This window comes from Nomascus leucogenys, chromosome 4 (assembly GCF_006542625.1).
Source record: "Nomascus leucogenys isolate Asia chromosome 4, Asia_NLE_v1, whole genome shotgun sequence".
NCBI lineage: Eukaryota > Metazoa > Chordata > Mammalia > Primates > Hylobatidae > Nomascus > Nomascus leucogenys.
The window spans coordinates 34,829,218-34,848,069 of record NC_044384.1 but is presented as its reverse complement, the minus strand read 5'-3'; the positions used below and the strand labels follow the sequence as shown (position 1 = coordinate 34,848,069).

The 18,852-nt window shown below is 43.3% G+C and overlaps 1 protein-coding gene across 1 annotated transcript in view; it reads left to right on the top strand.

Moving 5' to 3' along the window:
* SETBP1 (SET binding protein 1) overlaps positions 1-18,852 on the top strand; it is a 388,368-nt gene that overhangs the window by 259,609 nt on the left and 109,907 nt on the right. Inside the window, 1 exon segment of the mRNA XM_003267525.4 lies at positions 13,857-17,316. Within this exon segment, the coding sequence (XP_003267573.2) occupies positions 13,857-17,316 (3,460 nt within the window).

Sequence of the window (18,852 nt, the reverse complement as noted above, 5' to 3'; positions counted from 1 at the left end):
CGGAGGCCACTGGTGATTCTTAACCATAAACAAGCATGGGAAATGACTTTTGGCCGGGTTAATGATCCTCTCTCCTCATTCATTTAACTTTCTCCAGGAGGCAGGCTTCTCAAATCCCTTGCCATGCATGTCCTGCCTCTCAAGGGGCTACAGGTTTTTACAGATAGGACATTCACACGTGAATGTTCCACCACATTAATTTTGCCCCTTCATTGTAAGCTACCAGTTCTCAAGGAGGAGACAAGAATGTGTTGTTTCTTTCTTTTTTGAGAGGAGTAGGATGGAGAACAAAGCCTCAGTGAAGAATAGCTAAAACATTTTTAAAACTGAAATGTTGCTCCTTGTAATTCTTCTCCATCAGGATGAGCCTGCAGTTGCCCCTCAATGCCTTCCTACTGCAGAATGTATCTGAATCAGGACTGCACCCTAATTTTGGCTTCATCCCTCAGCAGCCCAGCCTAGGGCTCCCAGGACCCCACTGGAGACCTTCAGATGCCTGAGCAGGGAGGGCAGAGGCTGCTGCTGGAAAAGACAGAGCTGTGGTGCTGTAGTGGGATCTCGGGGGCAGCGGGTCCTCAGCACCTGAACAGTGCAATCTGGAGGCCACCAGGTCCCTTCTGGAAGGATGCAGCAGTGCCACTGCATTCCAGTTAGCCCCTCCAAGCCTGCCACATGGCTGTCTCTGAAGTGGTCGCCTTGCAGCTCCACACTAATTTACCTCTCTCTGTAAGTTTTCTGAAGTCGGCTTCCAGCTCTACTACTGAGAGGCTGTTTTTTCATTTGTAAGTCACATAATTGAAAATCCAGTTTTTATAATTTTTTCCCCTACCAGTACACATTTCTCGACCACAGGGAAGCCCCTGGAAGCCTGCTAAAAACAGCCATAGGAAGGGGTGCTGGGAAGTCTCTTCTGGGGGCACATTTGCTCTCAGTTGCAGTGACCTGGTCCTCGGATGCCAGCCAACACAGAAAGGGATGCCTGTCTCCTCTGCTTGCCAAAGCTATCCAAGGACACGCAGATAGACTCCATCTCTAAACAGGAAAGTTGTATCTAAGAGGTAGAACAAGGTAATCTGTGCACAAGTGAGCTCTCTGTGACTGCATATTGTCAGGTAGCCCCGAGGGACACTGTACAGGAAGATCTCGAGCTCTGAACTTTAGGCTAGGTTGAAAGCAGAAAGTGGTGAGAGACAGCAGCCAAGAGGGTGACCAGAATGAATGATTGCTAGAAATGCCCAGCTGAGTTTAAATGAGGCACTCCATGGTTAATGTCTCCACCCTAGACCCTATTTTTGCTGGATGTTGTTTTCAGAAGAGCAGTTCACTGAAAAGTATGGGAATAAAATAGCTATATTTATATAATGCCTGATATGGGCCAAGCACTGTGTTAAATACTCAACTTCTAATGCTTTCAACTCCCCCTTTAAGGTAGGCACTACTGCTAGTTTCTAGAGAAGGAAGCTCAGGTGTAAGAGGTCAGGTGACGTGTCTAGTGAATGGTATGTAGAGCTGAGATTCCACCCCAGGCACAGAACCTGAGCCTCCCCACCACACTGCAGTGTTTCAGCTACTCCTTAGAGCCCAGGAACAGTGAGTCTGGTCAAGGTCTTAGGAGAAGACCAGCACATCTCAGATGCTAGTCCTTGAGCTCCACCTGGGAGCTTGTTAGAAATGCAGGCTTGCAGCCCCATCTCAGACTTCCAAAATCAATCTGCGTTTCAGCAGATTCCCCAGGTGACTCTTGTGCTCTCTGAATGTGAGCAGTGCTGGGTTCCAATTCTCACTCCACAGTTTGGTCTGGCTCTTTCCTCTACACTCCAATCTTCCTCTCTTTTTCCCCCTTCCCATAGTTGAAGTGTGGAGGGGGAAGAGAACGATGAACAGACTTTAAAATATAAAATGATCTCTCACGTTCTTATCGTTTCGACACATTCCTCTCACCTCCAGATATTCTGGTTCATCCTCAGCAAAGTCCTGATCTGTGCTGACAGGGAAAGGGACTCCACTAATTGGAAGCGGGGAGTCGGGGAGTAGGGGAGGGAGGTGAGGGGGCAGACACCATGGTCAGGACCACTCTGGAGCAAGCCAGGTCCTGGGTCCCTGCGTTCCTCTGTGCCACCACTCCCTGCTGTCTGGCCCCACACCCCTGTTGTCTTCCCTCCTCTGGGGAGGATAACAAAGGCTGGCTCCCCCACCAGGAGCGTCCTGAGACGTCCCTGAACGTGACAGTCCCTCCAGCCACTGCCGATGTTATTAATTTTTAAAACAAACTTCCTGATTGAGGTTCTGGCTGCCTCTAAATTGTCTCTACAAGGAGACTGTGTACTAATTAACCCATAGAAACAATCAATGATGTACCTTTTTCAAGTTTCAGGGTGATTAGAATATGAAAATGAAGAGCACAATGGTGCAGATGTTTTAAAATCACAGCAGACAGCAATTAGTGACACGGAAACCAGCTGCTTATCTCTCCAGATAAAGCCTCTTAATAGGGAATTACACTGGAGGAGCCATTACCCAGATGGATCTCACATGATTTACAGAGGAGGCGGGGCAGTGTTAACTTTGATTTGTGAGCCAGGTTCTTGTCAAGCTTCCTTCCTTACCTCAGAGGAAGGTGAATTTGTGGCTGGGGTGGAGACACGGGCTTCACCTTTCTACCTGGTGGCCCAGGTTAGGGACACCACCAGGATGAGGAGAGGAGAGAACAATGGTGTTTACAGAAGCCACCAGCAACTGTCTTCTTGATTCAGGCTCTGTTGTTTTGAGATCAACTCAGTCAGCTATCTCTGTGCAGAGGGGAGTGAGGATCTGGGAAGGGGAAACAGTGAGTGGCTTGCGGGCTGCCCTAGGTTTCACTGGAAAGAAAAGGCCCCTGCTTTCTGCCGCTTGGCTTTGGAGTGTGTGCGTGTGTGTGTGTGTGTGTGTGTGTGTGTGTGTCTGTCTGTGCCTGCGTGTGTGATATAGGGAGTTCATAGTCAACATTTTTGAATGGATTTCTCATTTTTTAGTTTTTTAACATGATTGAGGTTAAATGTACATATACTGAAATGTACAGATGTTAAGTATGCAGTTCAAAGAATATCAACAAATGTACACAGCTGTGTGACTTACACTCCTATCAAGACACAAGGTACATCCATAACTCCCTGGAAACTCCCTCATGCCCATGCCAGCCCTTCCCAGCCCCCGTCCCACCACACTCTACCCTGGAATCAACCACTGTTCTGACACCTATCATAATAGATTTGTTTTGCCTGATTTACACCTTTATATAAACAGAATGGTACAGTGTGGATCTTGGGGTCTGGCTTCTTTGGCTCAGCATGATTATGTGTATGTGTGTGGCTTATCCATGTGGTGGGGTGTGTCCATGCTTTGTTTCTTTTATAGATGAGTTTGTCTGTTCTCCCTTTGATTGGCACCTGAACTGCTTCAAGGTGCTAACGACTCTGAATAAGCTGCTATGAAGTTTTTATAAAAGTCTAATTGTGGATGTATGTTTTCTTTTCTCTTGGGTAAATGTATAAGAGTGGAATTGCTGGGTCTCAGAATTAACTTTAAAAGACATGCCGAGAGATCTTCCAAAGTGATTTTTACTGTTTTATGCTCCCTCCAACAATGTATGATAGTGTCGGTTGCTCCAGATCCTTGTCAACGTTTGTTATTTTCAGTCTTTTTCATTTTAGCCATCCCAGTGAATATGCAGTGGTATCTGATTGTGGTTTTAATTGACATTTCTTTGACGGCAAATAATGTTTGAAGACATTAATATGTGTTCACTGGTCATTCCTACTTGTTACCAGCACAGCATATTTTGACAAATGTATTTTGCAGTTGTTGGGTGAGGGTAAGTTGGTTGATAGTATAGATGAAACCTCTGAAGGGTTTTTTTCTGATTTTTTGGGAAATTTGTTCAGCAATTACTGAGAGAGGAGTGTTGAAATACCTTTAATTGTGGAATCATCTGTTTCTTCAATTCTCTTAGTTTTTGTTTTATATATTTGAAGTTCTATGGTGAGGGACAAACAAATTTAGGATGATTGTCTCTTCTTGGTAAATTGACTCTATATCATTTTGAAATGTCCATAATTATCTCTGGGAATGCTTTTTATTCGGAAGCCTATTTTTCCTTATATTAATATAATCACTCCAGCATTCTTATGTTTAGTGTTTGTGTGTTATGTCTTGTTCCCTCCTTTTACTTTTAAGCTGTCTTTATATTTAAAGTGTTTCTCCTATAAGCAGCATGTAGTTCAGTTTTTCTTTTTTATTCACTCTGATAAGCTGCCTTTTATTTTCTTGCAGTGTATAATTTTTGGCATCTCTGGAGTTAATATAATTACTGATACTGTTGAGTTTAAGTTTACTATGTTGTTTGTATTTTCTGTTTTTCCCATTTTCATTCTTTCTTTTTTTCTGCTCTCTTTTAGAGTCATCAAGCATTTTTTTAGTAATCCATATGTTTCCTTTTATTAACATTTTAGATATGCAACTTTTTAAATACTGATTGCTGTAGAGATTACAATGTGTACCCTTAAAATATTACAGTCTACTTTGAACTAATATTACATCCCTTCACATATAAGATTACAAATGTATACTTCTATATGTACACTCTTACTCTGTTTTATTGTTGTTGTAGAGTTTATTTCTACAAATGTCATAAATCCTAAAATGCATTGTTATTATTTCTACTTTAAGCAGTCACTTGTCTTTTAACAATCTTAACAAGAATAGAATATTTTGTATACACCAATATATTTACCATTTTCAGCACTTTTCATACATTCATGTAGATAGTTTCCATCTGGTATCATTTCCTTTTGGCCTAAAGAACTTTCTTTTACATATCTTGTAATTCAGGTCTGCCAGAAATGAATTCCCTCGGTTTTTATTTATCTGAAGATATCTTTATTTTGTCATCATTTTTAAAGAATATTTTCACTGGATATATAAATTTGACTGTTTTATTTTCATGTCAGTACCTTAAAGATGTTGGCTTATTGTCTTCTCGTTTATATTCTAATTAATGAGAAGTCAGACTTTTTTTTTTTTTTTTTTTTGAGAAGGAGTCATACTTTGTTGCCAGGCTGGAGTGCAGTGGCGCGATCTCACCTCACTGCAACCTCCACTTCCTGGTTTCAAGCAATTCTCGTGCCTCACCCTCCAAAGTAGCTGGGATTACAGGCGTGTGCCACAACACCCTGCTAAGTTTTTTTTTGTATTTTCAGTAGAGACGGGTTTTTGCCATGTTGGGCCAGGCTGGTCTTGAACTCCTGACCACCTCAAGTGATCCATCCCTTGGCTTCCCAAAGTGCTGGGATTACAGGTGTGATCAGGCATTATTTTTGCACCCCTATAAATAATCTCTTTCTTCTCTGATGGCTTTTGAATATTTTATCTTTATTTTTGGTTTTGATCAATTTGTCTACAGTGTGCTTAGATATGATTTTTATGGGTGTTTTTATTCTGCTTGGGATTCGTTGAGCTTCTTAGCTATGAGAATATGTAGACACTAATCTTCCTTCTGGTATTCTCATTATCAGTATGTTAGACCTCTTGATATTGCTCCATAGATCAGTAAGGTACTGTTTTTCCATTATTATAATTAATTATTGTTATTATTTTCCCTTCTGTATTTCAGTTTGGATAGTTTCTACTGCTTTCTCTTCATGTTTACTGAACTTCTCTTTTGCAATGTCCTAGAATCTGTTAAGCAACTCCAGTGAGGTTTTTTTTGTTTGTTTGTTTGAGATACTATATTTTTCAGATTTGGAATTTTCATTTTATTATTTTAGTGTAGTTATTGCTATCCTGAGACTTCCCATATGTTCATCAATTATGTGTATCTTTTCTTTTAAATACTTGCACATTTTCATAGTAGCTGTTTGGAGAGCCTCGGATTGGGTTTTACCCTCCTGATTGTGGGTCCCATTTGCCTGCTTCTTTGCCTGTCTAGTAAGCTTTTTATTGTGTTCTGGATATTATGATGGATGCTATAAAAGCTGATTTTGTTGTTTTCCTTTAAAGAGTTTTGACTTTTGTTCTGATAAGCAGTTAATTTATTGGCAAATCAGCTTTCTGCTATCAAGAGTTCTTTTCAGAATTTGTTAGAGAGGGTCTCAAGTAGCTTTTATTCTAGAGCTGGAATAATTCTGCTCTTAAGGAGTACCATTTCTGAGATCTCAGCTGAATGCCTGGAATCATTCATTGAATATTCACTGAAGCCTCCCCACTCTGTCTGGTGAGAAATCTAACCTTGCCCAATACTATATGACCTAAGGACTCTATGTTTAGCTGATAGCCCCCAGTAGCTAATCTCTGCTAGGCTTTGTGAAGTCTTACCTTCAAGTGAAGACTAAAATTTTTCCAGATACTTAAGATAATCCCTATGAAGGTTTCTAGAGTTCCTTTCTACATAGCTCCCCCTTCTCAGGTATCCTAACCTGCAAATTCCATTTCCCTCAGGAGCCCCAAACTCTGATCTTGGCTTTTTCTTCCCAGTGAAGTCACAGCTATCTGGGCTTTTCTTCCCTATGCCCAGATTTAGAAAGTACTCCCAGGCAGAAAACTAGGGCTACTCTGGAACCTCGTGAGTTTCCCTTCTCTAGAATCTCAGCCTGTGTTGTCTATTGTCTAGTGCCTGAAAACAATTATTTCATGTATTTTGTTTAGTTAGTTTTATATTTATCTCCATGGAAAGGTTATGTCTACTACCTATTACTCTATCATGGCTAAAATCAAGTCAGTGATTATTTTGAGTTATGCAGAATTATTTACTACTCAAAGACGTATATGATAGGGCTCTCTGTCGTGTATGAGCTGTTACCACCTTCAGTAAAAGAAGTGCTCTAGTATCATCCACAGCCCCTAAATAGCAAATAAGAATGAATTTTATGGGAATAACATCCAGGTGAATTCCCAGGGTGACAGGATATGAGGATGGGTTCAGTTTACATATTTAATTGGAAACTTCATATTCGTTTAGGAGCTGGATAGCTTCTCTGTGTCCATTGGAATCAAAGAATCATAAGACCATGGTACTAAAAAGATATGTAGTGACATTCTTCTCACAACTACCAGTAGCAAATGCAGGAATGAACTGGGCTAAGAAGAGATAAGCTTTGGGTCAATTTCAGTGGAAGTTGGAATGTGCATTCCTCCTGTTCATGAGTGTAAATGGTAATTTTTCAGTTTTGTTTTAAATTAAATGACAAAACTGTTTCACTCTCTCTAACTCTGTCTCTCAAATGAAATGCCTTGCTAGGCTGATCTGTTCCATTGGGGGTTTAGGGGTTAAAAGGAAGGTCTGAAACATTTTTCTTGCCCCATTCACTGGCTACAGTTCAGAAATGTCTTTGCAAAATCCTAGGACTTTGTGAAACACATTTGAAAGCCACTGAACTGGAACATCTCTTGATAATATCAGAGCCTCTCTAGTCCTTAACCCAGACCCTGTCTTTGATGTAATCCAGTGGTTCTCAACTCTGTCTGCTCATCGGGATCACCTGAGAGCTTTGAAAAAGTACTACTGTTCAGGTTCCACCTCCAGAATGTTGATTTAATCACGCTGGGTCAGATCTCAGGTATGTTGATCTTTACAAAACTTCCTAGCTGATTCTAACATACAGCCAGAGTTGGGAACCTTTAATCTAGTCACACAGCTTGTGGCTGCATTCTTTGTCTCCCACACTCAGCTCCTACTGAGGCCTGAGCACTTGCTTTTAGCTTCAGAGATGGCCTGCCAGGATTCCCCAGGGGTTCGGAATCCCACAGTGGGAGGTCATGAACACCCACATTCCTAGTCCTTTCTTTTTTTCATTTTTTCTTTCTTTCTTTCTTTTTTTTTTTTTTTTTTTTGAGACAGAGTCTCTCTGTGTTGCCCAGGCTGCAGTACAGTGGTATGATCTCAGCTCATGGCAACCTCCACTTCCTGGGTTCAAGTGATTCTCCTGCCTCAGCCTCCTGAGTAGCTGGGATTACAGGTGCACACCATGATACCCATCTAATTTTTGTATTTTTAGTAGAGATGGGGTTTTGCCATGTTGGCCAGTCTGGCCTTGAACTCCTGACCTCAAGTGATCCACTCGCCTCAGCCTCCCAAAGTGCTGGGATTACAGGCGTGAGCCACCATGCCCGGCCTGTCTGGTCCTTTCTTATCCACTCAAATCATTGGTTCTTCAGTCCACCTCACCTTCACTTGGAACACAGACACAGGGAACTATGTCAGAGTGTCATACTATGTAAATTACAGAGAGTTCAGAGAGCAAAACAGGAATGCTCAGTGTTGCTAACTTGCATATCCTAACAGGCCTATGGTGGTTGGTTCTGCATATTTATCACCAAAAATTGCTGTGAATATTACAGCAACCACAGAAGGGCCCTACCCCAGAGAAGAAATGTGATGTTAAAACATGAGATTAGTGGTTTTAAAACTTGGTTGTCCATCAGAATTCTCCTGAGGAGCATGTTAAAATGCATATGCCTCATTCCCTCCCTGAAAGATTGTGAGTTTGTAGGTCTACAGTGGGCCCCAGTATCTGTATTTATAACCAGCACCTTCAGCGATTCTGATACAGTAATCTAGGACCACATCTTGAGAAGTGCCAAGTTCCAAATTAAGAGATGAGGCCTCCCTCATTGCTCCATACCCAGGCATATTGTCTTGCTCGTGTAACCCAAAATATCTTACAAACAGTAAATTTAAATTATTGGTGTCAGCAGAAAGTAGCACAGACATAGCTAACCCAAAAGAGTAGTTTATCTCCCACAAAGTCAGGCTTAATTCTTTTTTTTTTTAATGAGTTATGTGATTTTTCTTAGATTCAAATCACCATCTTCTCATTTCCTTGCAATAAACTTTGCTTTAGGTAAGCCTGAGATAAGGCTGGGTCACTCATTTGCTTCCCATTTTTTGGATGTTTAAGATTTTACTCAGTGATTTTGTTTTGAAAAATAAACTAAAAAATGCTTTTTAAAAAGAAACCTAACTTGCACACACTTTAAATGTATATTATTTAGTCAACTTATAGGGGAGAGAATAGCTATACTTTACGAAAGAATTCTTTACATTGAGAAGAACTTGCTTCCATGAAGAAATACTGTAAGCACAAATCTGCCTAGTGTTTTCAGAGTTTCAATGAAGCATTCGACCTAGGCTCAATGTGCATGGAAAACATTTTTCTTATAAAAGTGAGCCACACCTTCGAAACTGCCATGAATTTCACAAACAATCAAGTCTTGGGAATGGAGAGATAGGTGGGAGGCAGCCAGGTAGCCATGAAGCGTGCTAAGTTAAGTTTGGTATTGAAAGTTTTCCACCAGAATTGTGTGCCCAATGTGGAATATCATTGACTGTTCCCTCACATGTTAGCTGTTTTAGGAGACAGTTCTGCTGAGGGCTGAGGGTGGTATAAAGGCTTAAAAAGACTCAGACCTTATCAAAAAGACAAAAACAAACCCCAAAACTCTCAATCTAAAGAGAAAAAGGAGATGTGTTGCATAGGTTAATAAAGACCTGAGTCAAAGAGCCCAATAAGATATCATCTCCCCAGACCACTAGGATGGGAGGCAGAGGCTGTGATGTGTGCTTCCCCTGTCTTGCCGCTTGCCTTGTCCATCTCTGTCTGGATGGAGTAAGTGCTCAGTTCTCAGCAAAGGACATATTGGAACTGACAGCCTCACTATTGTGTATATAATATGTCATGGCTGACAGATGAAGCGCATTGCAATGGGATATAGCCATCAGCCAAGGCTGGAGGAGGCCTTGTTCTCTGGACCTCTTAGAAAGCACTCCTTCTGGGTCCTCCCTGCCCCTTCTCTGCAGCCCAGCTGAGTGAAGATCTTAAAGCACCATTCCCCTCATTACTCCTGATCCTTTGTTGTGCTTCCCTTTTGTCCACCCTGCACTTTGATTGCTGAGCACTCCCAGCAGGGCAGACTGCAGCTGAAATGGTAGGAACAATGGGATCAGGCAGTGGTCCAGGGAAGCGCTAGGGACCGGGCATGCTTAACTGTATTACTCTCAGCTGGTCTGCCCTGGGTGTAAGTGAGCAGGCCCCACCTTTCAACTGCTAGGGTGAAATCCACCCTTCTGACAGTCTCATGGCCTTCTCCAAAGGCAGAGTTAATTGAAAAGTGAAACAATTAGGATATGGGGAGAACTAACGGTAAAAATTGCATTGAAGGGGAGTTACCTTATAAGCTCCTTTCATCTCTAAGTATTTGGGAAGGATTTCTTGTTTAGCACGTAAGGCATTTCAGTGTTCCAGTTTCATTAGGAGCCATCATCAAATGACAGATTAGTAGTGTATTGTCTTTTGTGTGCAGCTGTGTATTTTGCCATGGTAATAGGCACCTCATCCATTTATTTATTTAACCAGCATTTATCGAGAGCTTTCTGGGTGCTTGGCTTTGTAGTAGGCCTTGGGGATAAGACGATAAGTCTCTGACCTCAAAGTACTTATAGTCTAGGAAAAGGAAACAGAAAAGTACACAAATAAATGCCGCCTAGCAGTATAAAGACTGTGATAGATGTCTTTATGGGAGGCAGTGGCAAATACAGGAGGTATACAGAGAATAAGAAATTAGGCTGGGCCGGGCGCGGTGGCTCACGCTTGTAATCCCAGCACTTTGGGAGGCCAAGGCGGGCGGATCACGAGGTCAGGAGATCGAGACCACGGTGAAACCCCGTCTCTACTAAAAATACAAAAAATTAGCCGGGCGTGGTGGCGGGCGCCTGTAGTCCCAGCTACTCGGAGAGGCTGAGGCAGGAGAATGGCGTGAACCCGGGAGGCGGAGCTTGCAGTGAGCCAAGATTGCGCCACTGCACTCCAGCCTGGACGACAGAGCGAGACTCCGTCTAAAAAAAAAAAAAAAAAAAAAAAAGAAATTAGGCTGAAGGCAGTGACTGTGTTTGCAGACAACATGTTGCAATATATAGATCATTGATCTCACTACTGACAAAATGAAATACCTGTAGTAAAATGTATGCTTCTTCATTCATTCAGTAGATGTTTACTGAGTGCCTACTGTGTGCCAGGTGCTCTGCCTAGTACCTCTGTGATGGTGTATACTAGCAAGAAGGGGAGACAGACATTTAATTCAGTTAGCACACAAATCAAATGTAAAACTAAAACTATGGTATGTGCAACAAAGATAAGTTACATGGTTTCATGAAAACTTACAATAGGGGTATTTCTATAAGGTAGGGATGTCTCCGCAGGATTGAGCTGAAGCCAGAACATGAAAAAAACATTAATTAGGGACTCTGCTAGGTACCAAGAGTAAGATAATGGAACAGCAGAGGAAAAATGGTAGGAGTTAGGGCCCAAGATCCTGGCCTAGCCTCACCATGGAGCCTGTCTGTGGACTTTGGTGCCCAGAACTAGAAAAGTGATGGGGGTAGAGGTGGGAAAAAAAGAAGGCCACTACAGGTCCTGTTTTACCCAGGTCCAAAACAATCACACCGTTTGTCCCACTTTTTTTTTTTTTTTTTTTTTTTTTTGAGACGGAATTTCGCTCTTATTGCCCAGGCTTGAGTGCAATGGCACGATCTCGGCTCACCACAACCTCTACTTCCCGGGTTCAAGTGATTCTCCTGCCTCAGCCTCCCAAGTAGCTGGGATTACAGGCGTGTGCCACTACGCCTGGCTAATTTTGTATTTTTAGTAGGGATGAGGTTTCTCCATGTTGGTCAGGCTGGTCTCAAACTCCCGACCTCAGGTGATCCGCCCGCCTCAGCCTCCCAAGTAATGGAACTGCAGGCGTGAGCCACTGCACCCAGCCATCCCGCTGTTATTTTTAATAATCACCCCCACTAACCTTCAAGGTGCCCCAGTATGAGTAATCATACACTGATACCCTAAGGAGCAGAAAACTTAGCCTCCAAGAGCTCCTCTAGACCTGTGATCCTGTTAGTAAACACCGAGTGCCAGCTAATTTCCAAAGCAAAAATAGAAACTAGCAATGCCCTGATTCATAAAAGATAAGTAAGTGGCACTTAATATTTTATGCCACGAATAAGATTTCTATGTTTTTGCTGAAAATGGAATAGCAGCCTATGTCCACAGCAGTAATGCCAGTAAACACCCTCAAGTGGTCGGATTAATTCTCTATATGTTGATGATGGTGGTGTTTCTGCTATAAGCTGCAAGATGAATAAAAAAATTAAATTGTTTTCTTAATTTTCTCCTGGGTATTTACAGGCTTCACTTGAGGAAACTATCTCATGATGCTTACAAAATATTGTAAGTATAAACAGGATTTCACAAAATCAGGGAGGCAGGAAATAACCCTAGGGATTCCAAAAACTAGTGTGAAGGAAATCCTAGTTTCATGACTACCTTGAATTGTCCCTGTAATGCTTTATGCCATCTGTGTTTTGACTCAACAGGGGATCTAAGACATGTTTTCCTATAAAGCATAAGTTCTATAGCTTCAATGAAAAATAGAGATAAAATGAGATATAAAAAGATAGATGATAGGTAGATAGATAGATAGATGACAGATAGATATTACCAGCTAAAATTTTCTAAATTCATGAAACCAGTCATCATATACTTCCTAGAGGGGTTCTTCAATTTACTATTATTTTCTCTTTTTAACAGTCCTTAGGCTAATGCATCCTGTAAGTTTACTACTCTATGTATAAATTGGGCTTATAATAAACCTTAAGGAATGCTCCTTTGAACTAGTATCATGGCTTAAAATTCATCTGGAACAGTGAAAGCATATTTTTATTAAAAATAGCTTTAATATCTCCATACTATGTGTTCACTATCCATTCTCATTGTGATTTTGTAGACACAGATTATGTCGTGCCTCCAGCAACAGGTTCAGCTTTTTATTTTAGCTGGAGAGAGTCAGTCCTGAGGAAGATGCTGGAGACATTCCTTCAGAATCAATGTAGGGGAAACACAGTTGACAAAGTTCAGAGGAGTGATCTTGAATGACAACTATTTTTTTTTCCTGACACATTTGTCTAGTGGACTCAAGATTCCTTTTGAGACTATCCAAGAGTTTCCTCAAGAAAGCAATAAGTGCGTAATATAAAGTTTAAGGATTTCTTTGCATGCTAACCCCCAAACACAGCAACATTCCTAGAGTCCACAAGGATTTGAAGGCTTAGGACAATTCTTGTGTGTTTCTTTTCTTCCATTTCTTCTCCATGCCCTTGATTGGCCCACTTTTTCCCATGCAGGCTTCATACTTCTCCCCTTAATTCCTCAACCTGGGCTGTTTTTACTGGTTAGAGTGGTTCCTGATAAGCTACTTGTACAGAGATGTTGAGCTCTAAGACAGAGTACAAGCTGAAATGAACTGGAACAGGAGGAAGCAAGGAAAGACATACATTTGAAGAGAAGCAGGGACAGAAATAAGAGGCTGCTCGAGTTAGGTAAAAGAACACTGGGAGTCAGGAATTTCAGATTCTTTCCTGGGATTTGCCATCTTTGGCAGGACTCTTCATTGTTCAGGTCTCAGCTTCTTCACTTGTAAAATAGCATGTAAAAATGTAAAAAGGCACTGGGCTAAGTGACCTTTATGTCCCCTCCCTCCTGTCTCTAAAGATTGCATTAAATCAAGGTAGGTCAAGATTCCTGTTATTTAGGGAGAAAAGACAGCAATTAAAGTGTGCTTACTGATGTTCAAAACCAGTGCAATACATCTTTACTACTGCAATTGAGAAAACCTCTGTAAAACATTCTAAAATTAAAGGTGGCTGTTCATTTAGGTATTCGTTTCCAATTTTCAGATCATTGAGACTTTTGATGTCAAGTATTAAGTAGCTTCAACATGCTCATCTTTGTTTCTCTCTCTCTCCCTCTCTCCCTCTCCACTCCGCCCACCCTTAGGCTTACGAGAGGCCCCAGAAACATTCAACTCTCCATTATGACACGGGCCTCCCACAGGACTTCACCGGTGACACCTTAAAACCAAAGCACCAGCAAAAAAGCAGCAGCCAGAACCACATGGACTGGTCCACCAACTCTGACAGCGGACCCGTCACTCAGAATTGCTTCATCAGTCCAGAGTCTGGCAGAGAGACTGCAAGCACCAGCAAGATTCCAGCTCTTGAGCCCGTGGCTTCCTTTGCAAAGGCCCAGGGTAAGAAAGGCAGTGCAGGGAACACGTGGAGTCAGTTGTCTAACAATAACAAAGATCTGCTCTTGGGAGGTGTGGCTCCATCCCCAAGCAGCCACAGCTCACCAGCCCCACCCAGCAGCTCTGCTGAGTGCAACGGGCTTCAGCCCTTGGTGGATCAAGATGGAGGAGGTACAAAGGAGCCCCTAGAACCACCTACTGTGGGCAGCAAGAAAAAGTCCAGTAAAAAAGATGTGATAAGTCAGACCATACCAAACCCAGACCTGGATTGGGTCAAGAATGCCCAGAAAGCATTTGACAATACAGAAGGGAAAAGGGAAGGTTATTCCGCAGATAGTGCCCAAGAGGCATCACCAGCCAGGCAGAACGTGAGTTCTGCCAGTAATCCTGAAAATGACTCAAGTCATGTCCGGATTACTATCCCCATCAAGGCACCCTCTCTGGATCCAACCAACCATAAGAGGAAAAAGAGACAGTCCATTAAAGCGGTGGTGGAAAAGATCATGCCAGAGAAAGCCCTGGCTTCTGGAATCACCATGAGCAGTGAAGTAGTTAACAGGATACTTTCCAACTCTGAGGGGAATAAGAAGGATCCCCGTGTCCCTAAGTTGGGTAAGATGATAGAGAATGAGTCCCCCTCAGTTGGCCTTGAAACTGGTGGAAATGCTGAGAAAGTTATCCCAGGAGGTGTGTCTAAGCCGCGGAAGCCACCCATGGTCATGACACCTCCAACATGCACAGATCACTCTCCATCGAGAAAGCTGCCAGAAATCCAGCATCCAAAATTTGCTGCAAAACGAAGGTGGACTTGCAGCAAACCAAAACCTAGCACCATGCTTCGAGAGGCAGTTATGGCCACCTCTGATAAACTGATGCTGGAGCCCCCGTCTGCATATCCCATCACCCCATCCAGCCCTCTCTACACCAACACAGACAGTCTTACTGTGATCACTCCAGTCAAAAAGAAGCGGGGACGACCAAAGAAGCAGCCTTTGCTCACAGTTGAGACGATTCATGAGGGAACTTCCACCAGCCCCGTCAGTCCCATCAGCCGAGAGTTTCCTGGCACCAAGAAAAGAAAGCGACGACGCAATTTAGCGAAGTTGGCCCAGCTAGTGCCGGGAGAGGACAAACCCATGAGCGAGATGAAATTTCACAAGAAAGTTGGAAAGCTCGGCGTGTTGGATAAGAAGACCATCAAAACTATCAATAAGATGAAGACACTCAAGAGGAAAAACATCTTGAATCAGATCTTGTCCTGTTCCAGCAGCGTTGCTCTGAAGGCAAAAGCTCCCCCAGAGACCAGCCCTGGGGCAGCAGCCATTGAAAGCAAACTGGGCAAGCAGATTAATGTTAGCAAGAGGGGAACCATCTACATTGGCAAGAAGCGGGGCAGGAAGCCAAGAGCAGAGCTGCCACCCCCATCCGAAGAACCCAAAACAGCCATCAAGCACCCCAGGCCTGTTTCTAGCCAGCCGGATGTTCCAGCCGTGCCTTCCAACTTTCAGTCACTTGTGGCGTCTTCACCAGCAGCTATGCACCCACTTTCAACACAGTTAGGTGGGTCCAATGGCAACCTGAGCCCTGCCAGCACTGAAACCAATTTTTCAGAGTTGAAAACTATGCCAAATCTCCAGCCCATCAGTGCTCTTCCAACCAAAACCCAAAAGGGAATACACAGTGGAACCTGGAAGCTGTCTCCACCCAGACTGATGGCCAACTCCCCTTCACACCTGTGCGAGATTGGCTCCCTAAAGGAAATCACGCTGTCCCCTGTGAGCGAGTCCCACAGTGAGGAGACGATCCCCAGTGACAGCGGCATTGGGACAGACAACAACAGCACTTCTGACCAAGCGGAGAAGAGCTCAGAATCCCGAAGGAGGTACTCTTTTGATTTCTGCTCCCTGGACAACCCGGAGGCCATTCCGTCTGACACCAGCACAAAGAACCGGCATGGCCACCGGCAAAAGCATCTCATTGTGGACAACTTTCTGGCCCACGAAAGCCTCAAGAAGCCAAAGCACAAGAGGAAACGGAAAAGCCTGCAAAACCGCGATGACCTCCAGTTTCTGGCAGACCTGGAGGAGCTAATCACCAAGTTCCAAGTGTTCAGAATCTCCCACCGGAGTTACACCTTCTACCACGAGAATCCATATCCCAGCATTTTTCGGATTAATTTTGATCACTATTACCCGGTGCCATATATCCAGTATGACCCGTTGCTCTATCTTCGTAGGACTTCAGACTTGAAGTCAAAGAAGAAGCGTGGTAGGCCTGCAAAAACCAATGACACCATGACAAAGGTGCCTTTTTTACAAGGGTTCAGCTACCCTATTCCCAGTGGAAGTTACTATGCACCCTATGGAATGCCTTACACATCAATGCCTATGATGAACCTTGGTTATTACGGTCAGTACCCAGCTCCTTTGTACCTATCGCACACGCTTGGAGCAGCTTCCCCATTCATGAGGCCAACAGTGCCACCACCTCAGTTCCACACAAACTCCCACGTAAAGATGTCCAGTGCAGCTAAGCATAAAGCCAAGCATGGAGTACACCTGCAGGGACCTGTTAGCATGGGCCTTGGTGACATGCAGCCTTCTCTGAACCCTCCCAAGGTAGGCAGTGCCAGTCTGTCCAGTGGTCGGCTCCATAAGAGGAAACACAAACACAAGCATAAGCACAAGGAAGACCGGATCCTAGGGACCCATGACAACCTGAGTGGTCTCTTTGCAGGCAAAGCCACAGGCTTCTCCAGCCACATCCTGAGCGAGCGGCTGAGTAGTGCAGACAAAGAGCTCCCGCTGGTGAGTGAGAAGAACAAGCATAAGGAGAAACAAAAGCACCAGCACAGCGAAGCCAGCCACAAAGCTTCTAAGAACAACTTTGAGGTGGACACCCTGTCTACACTGTCACTTTCTGACGCCCAGCATTGGACACAGGCCAAGGAAAAAGGAGACTTGAGCAGTGAGCCTGTGGACTCATGCACGAAAAGATACTCTGGCAGTGGCGGGGATGGCGGCAGCACGAGATCGGAGAACCTGGACGTGTTCAGTGAAATGAACCCTTCGAATGACAAGTGGGACAGTGACATGAGTGGGAGTAAAAGGAGGAGCTATGAAGGCTTTGGAACGTACAGGGAAAAGGACATCCAAGCCTTCAAGATGAACCGCAAGGAGAGAAGTTCTTATGACTCCTCCATGTCTCCAGGTAAGGCTGTTTTTCTTCAGACTTGGATTGTCTAGTTATTTCATTGCTGCGTTTTGCACCTCAGACACATCTGTGGCACATTGTGTTCACTAGTTTGCAAAGAGGTGGGAATCAAATTAAGATGGGTCTCCTTGCACATTTGAGTTTGCTGCACATTTTGTACATTGTTTACTTGGTATTTACTATCTTCCTTCTCTCCTGGAGCCATTGTTTGAGAAACTGTGAAGCCGTAACCCTAATAGCTGCCTAGGCTGCAGTCGTGCCCACTATGGTTATGCTTTTTATTAAAGATGCTGTTCTTAGGTCCTCATCTGATCTAATGGTACAGTTTGCTGTTTGGATACAGCCTCTAAAACTCATTAGGAATACCAATAAGATCCAAGAATGCCAAACCTGGAAGGAAATGACTAGCTAATTTATCTGGCATGCCAGCTCCAGAAGTCACACATCTAACGTGAGAAGTCTACTGCAGAGCCATTAGAAGCTGATGACCAGTGAATCCTGAAGTCTAACTGATCAGGTAGCCACAGGCTTGGGCCATATTGTTTCCATTTTTTTCCATGGGCATTTGATAAGCTGTCCTGGGCAGGTCCCTAAAATGAAAACTTGACGACGTTCAGATACTTGTCATTTTCGTGCACTAAGTGGAAGGAGGCAGGCTGGAAGGTGGTATGTGCCTCCTGCAGACCTTATAGCTGTGTCTCTTTGCATGCCCACTAGAAAGGGATTTTCTCACTAATTTAAACTGAAATCCTGGTTGCTACTAGAAGGACCCTATTCCTTGTCAGTTGCTGGCAGAATTCCCTTGCTAACCTCCCCAACCACACAAAATCCTTCCCTGCTGTTAGGGCCTCACATTTCTGCAAAAGTATCCCTTTGACCCTGGCCTTACATCATATATGGTAAGACTCCTATAAAGACTAGAGCAGTTAGTTATTAGGAAAATAGTAGAAACTTCTTACCTAGGAGTTGCAGAAGCTAAAAAAAAAAAAAAAAAAAAAAAAAAAGTTCTTGTGTTCCCCCTGTTCCCAAATAGTATAAAACCCTCCAACCAAAGCCTGGCTTTAAAAAACCAATCATCCATGTTTAAGGTTTGGTGTAGCATTTCACTTCTGTTTATGATGTGTACCACTCACTTCTCACTTGTCCTCTCCCTTCCCAGGGAGCCCATATTTCCTGAAGGCAAGAATAGTCTATTATGAAGAATTAGAGACATTTTCTAGGCCAGCAGATTTCAGGAAGAAATATGATTATGAGGTAGAAACCACTTAAAGATCGCCCCAGATTGCCACTAGCTTGTGAGTTGTAGTGGTAGATGTTCTCCTTGGTTAATGAAGAGACCAATCAGCAGTCACATCTCCTGCATTTACTAAAGGTAATAAATGACCTACACTTTGTGTCTGCCCAAAGTGGATGTGCTCTTCTGGGCTTCATCATTTCTCATCATCAGACTTTGTCGAAGGTGCTTGGTTTTATGCAGAGTGCAGGCTAAGCCCACCTGGGCAGGCGGTACTACCTTGACCTTTCATGACATGT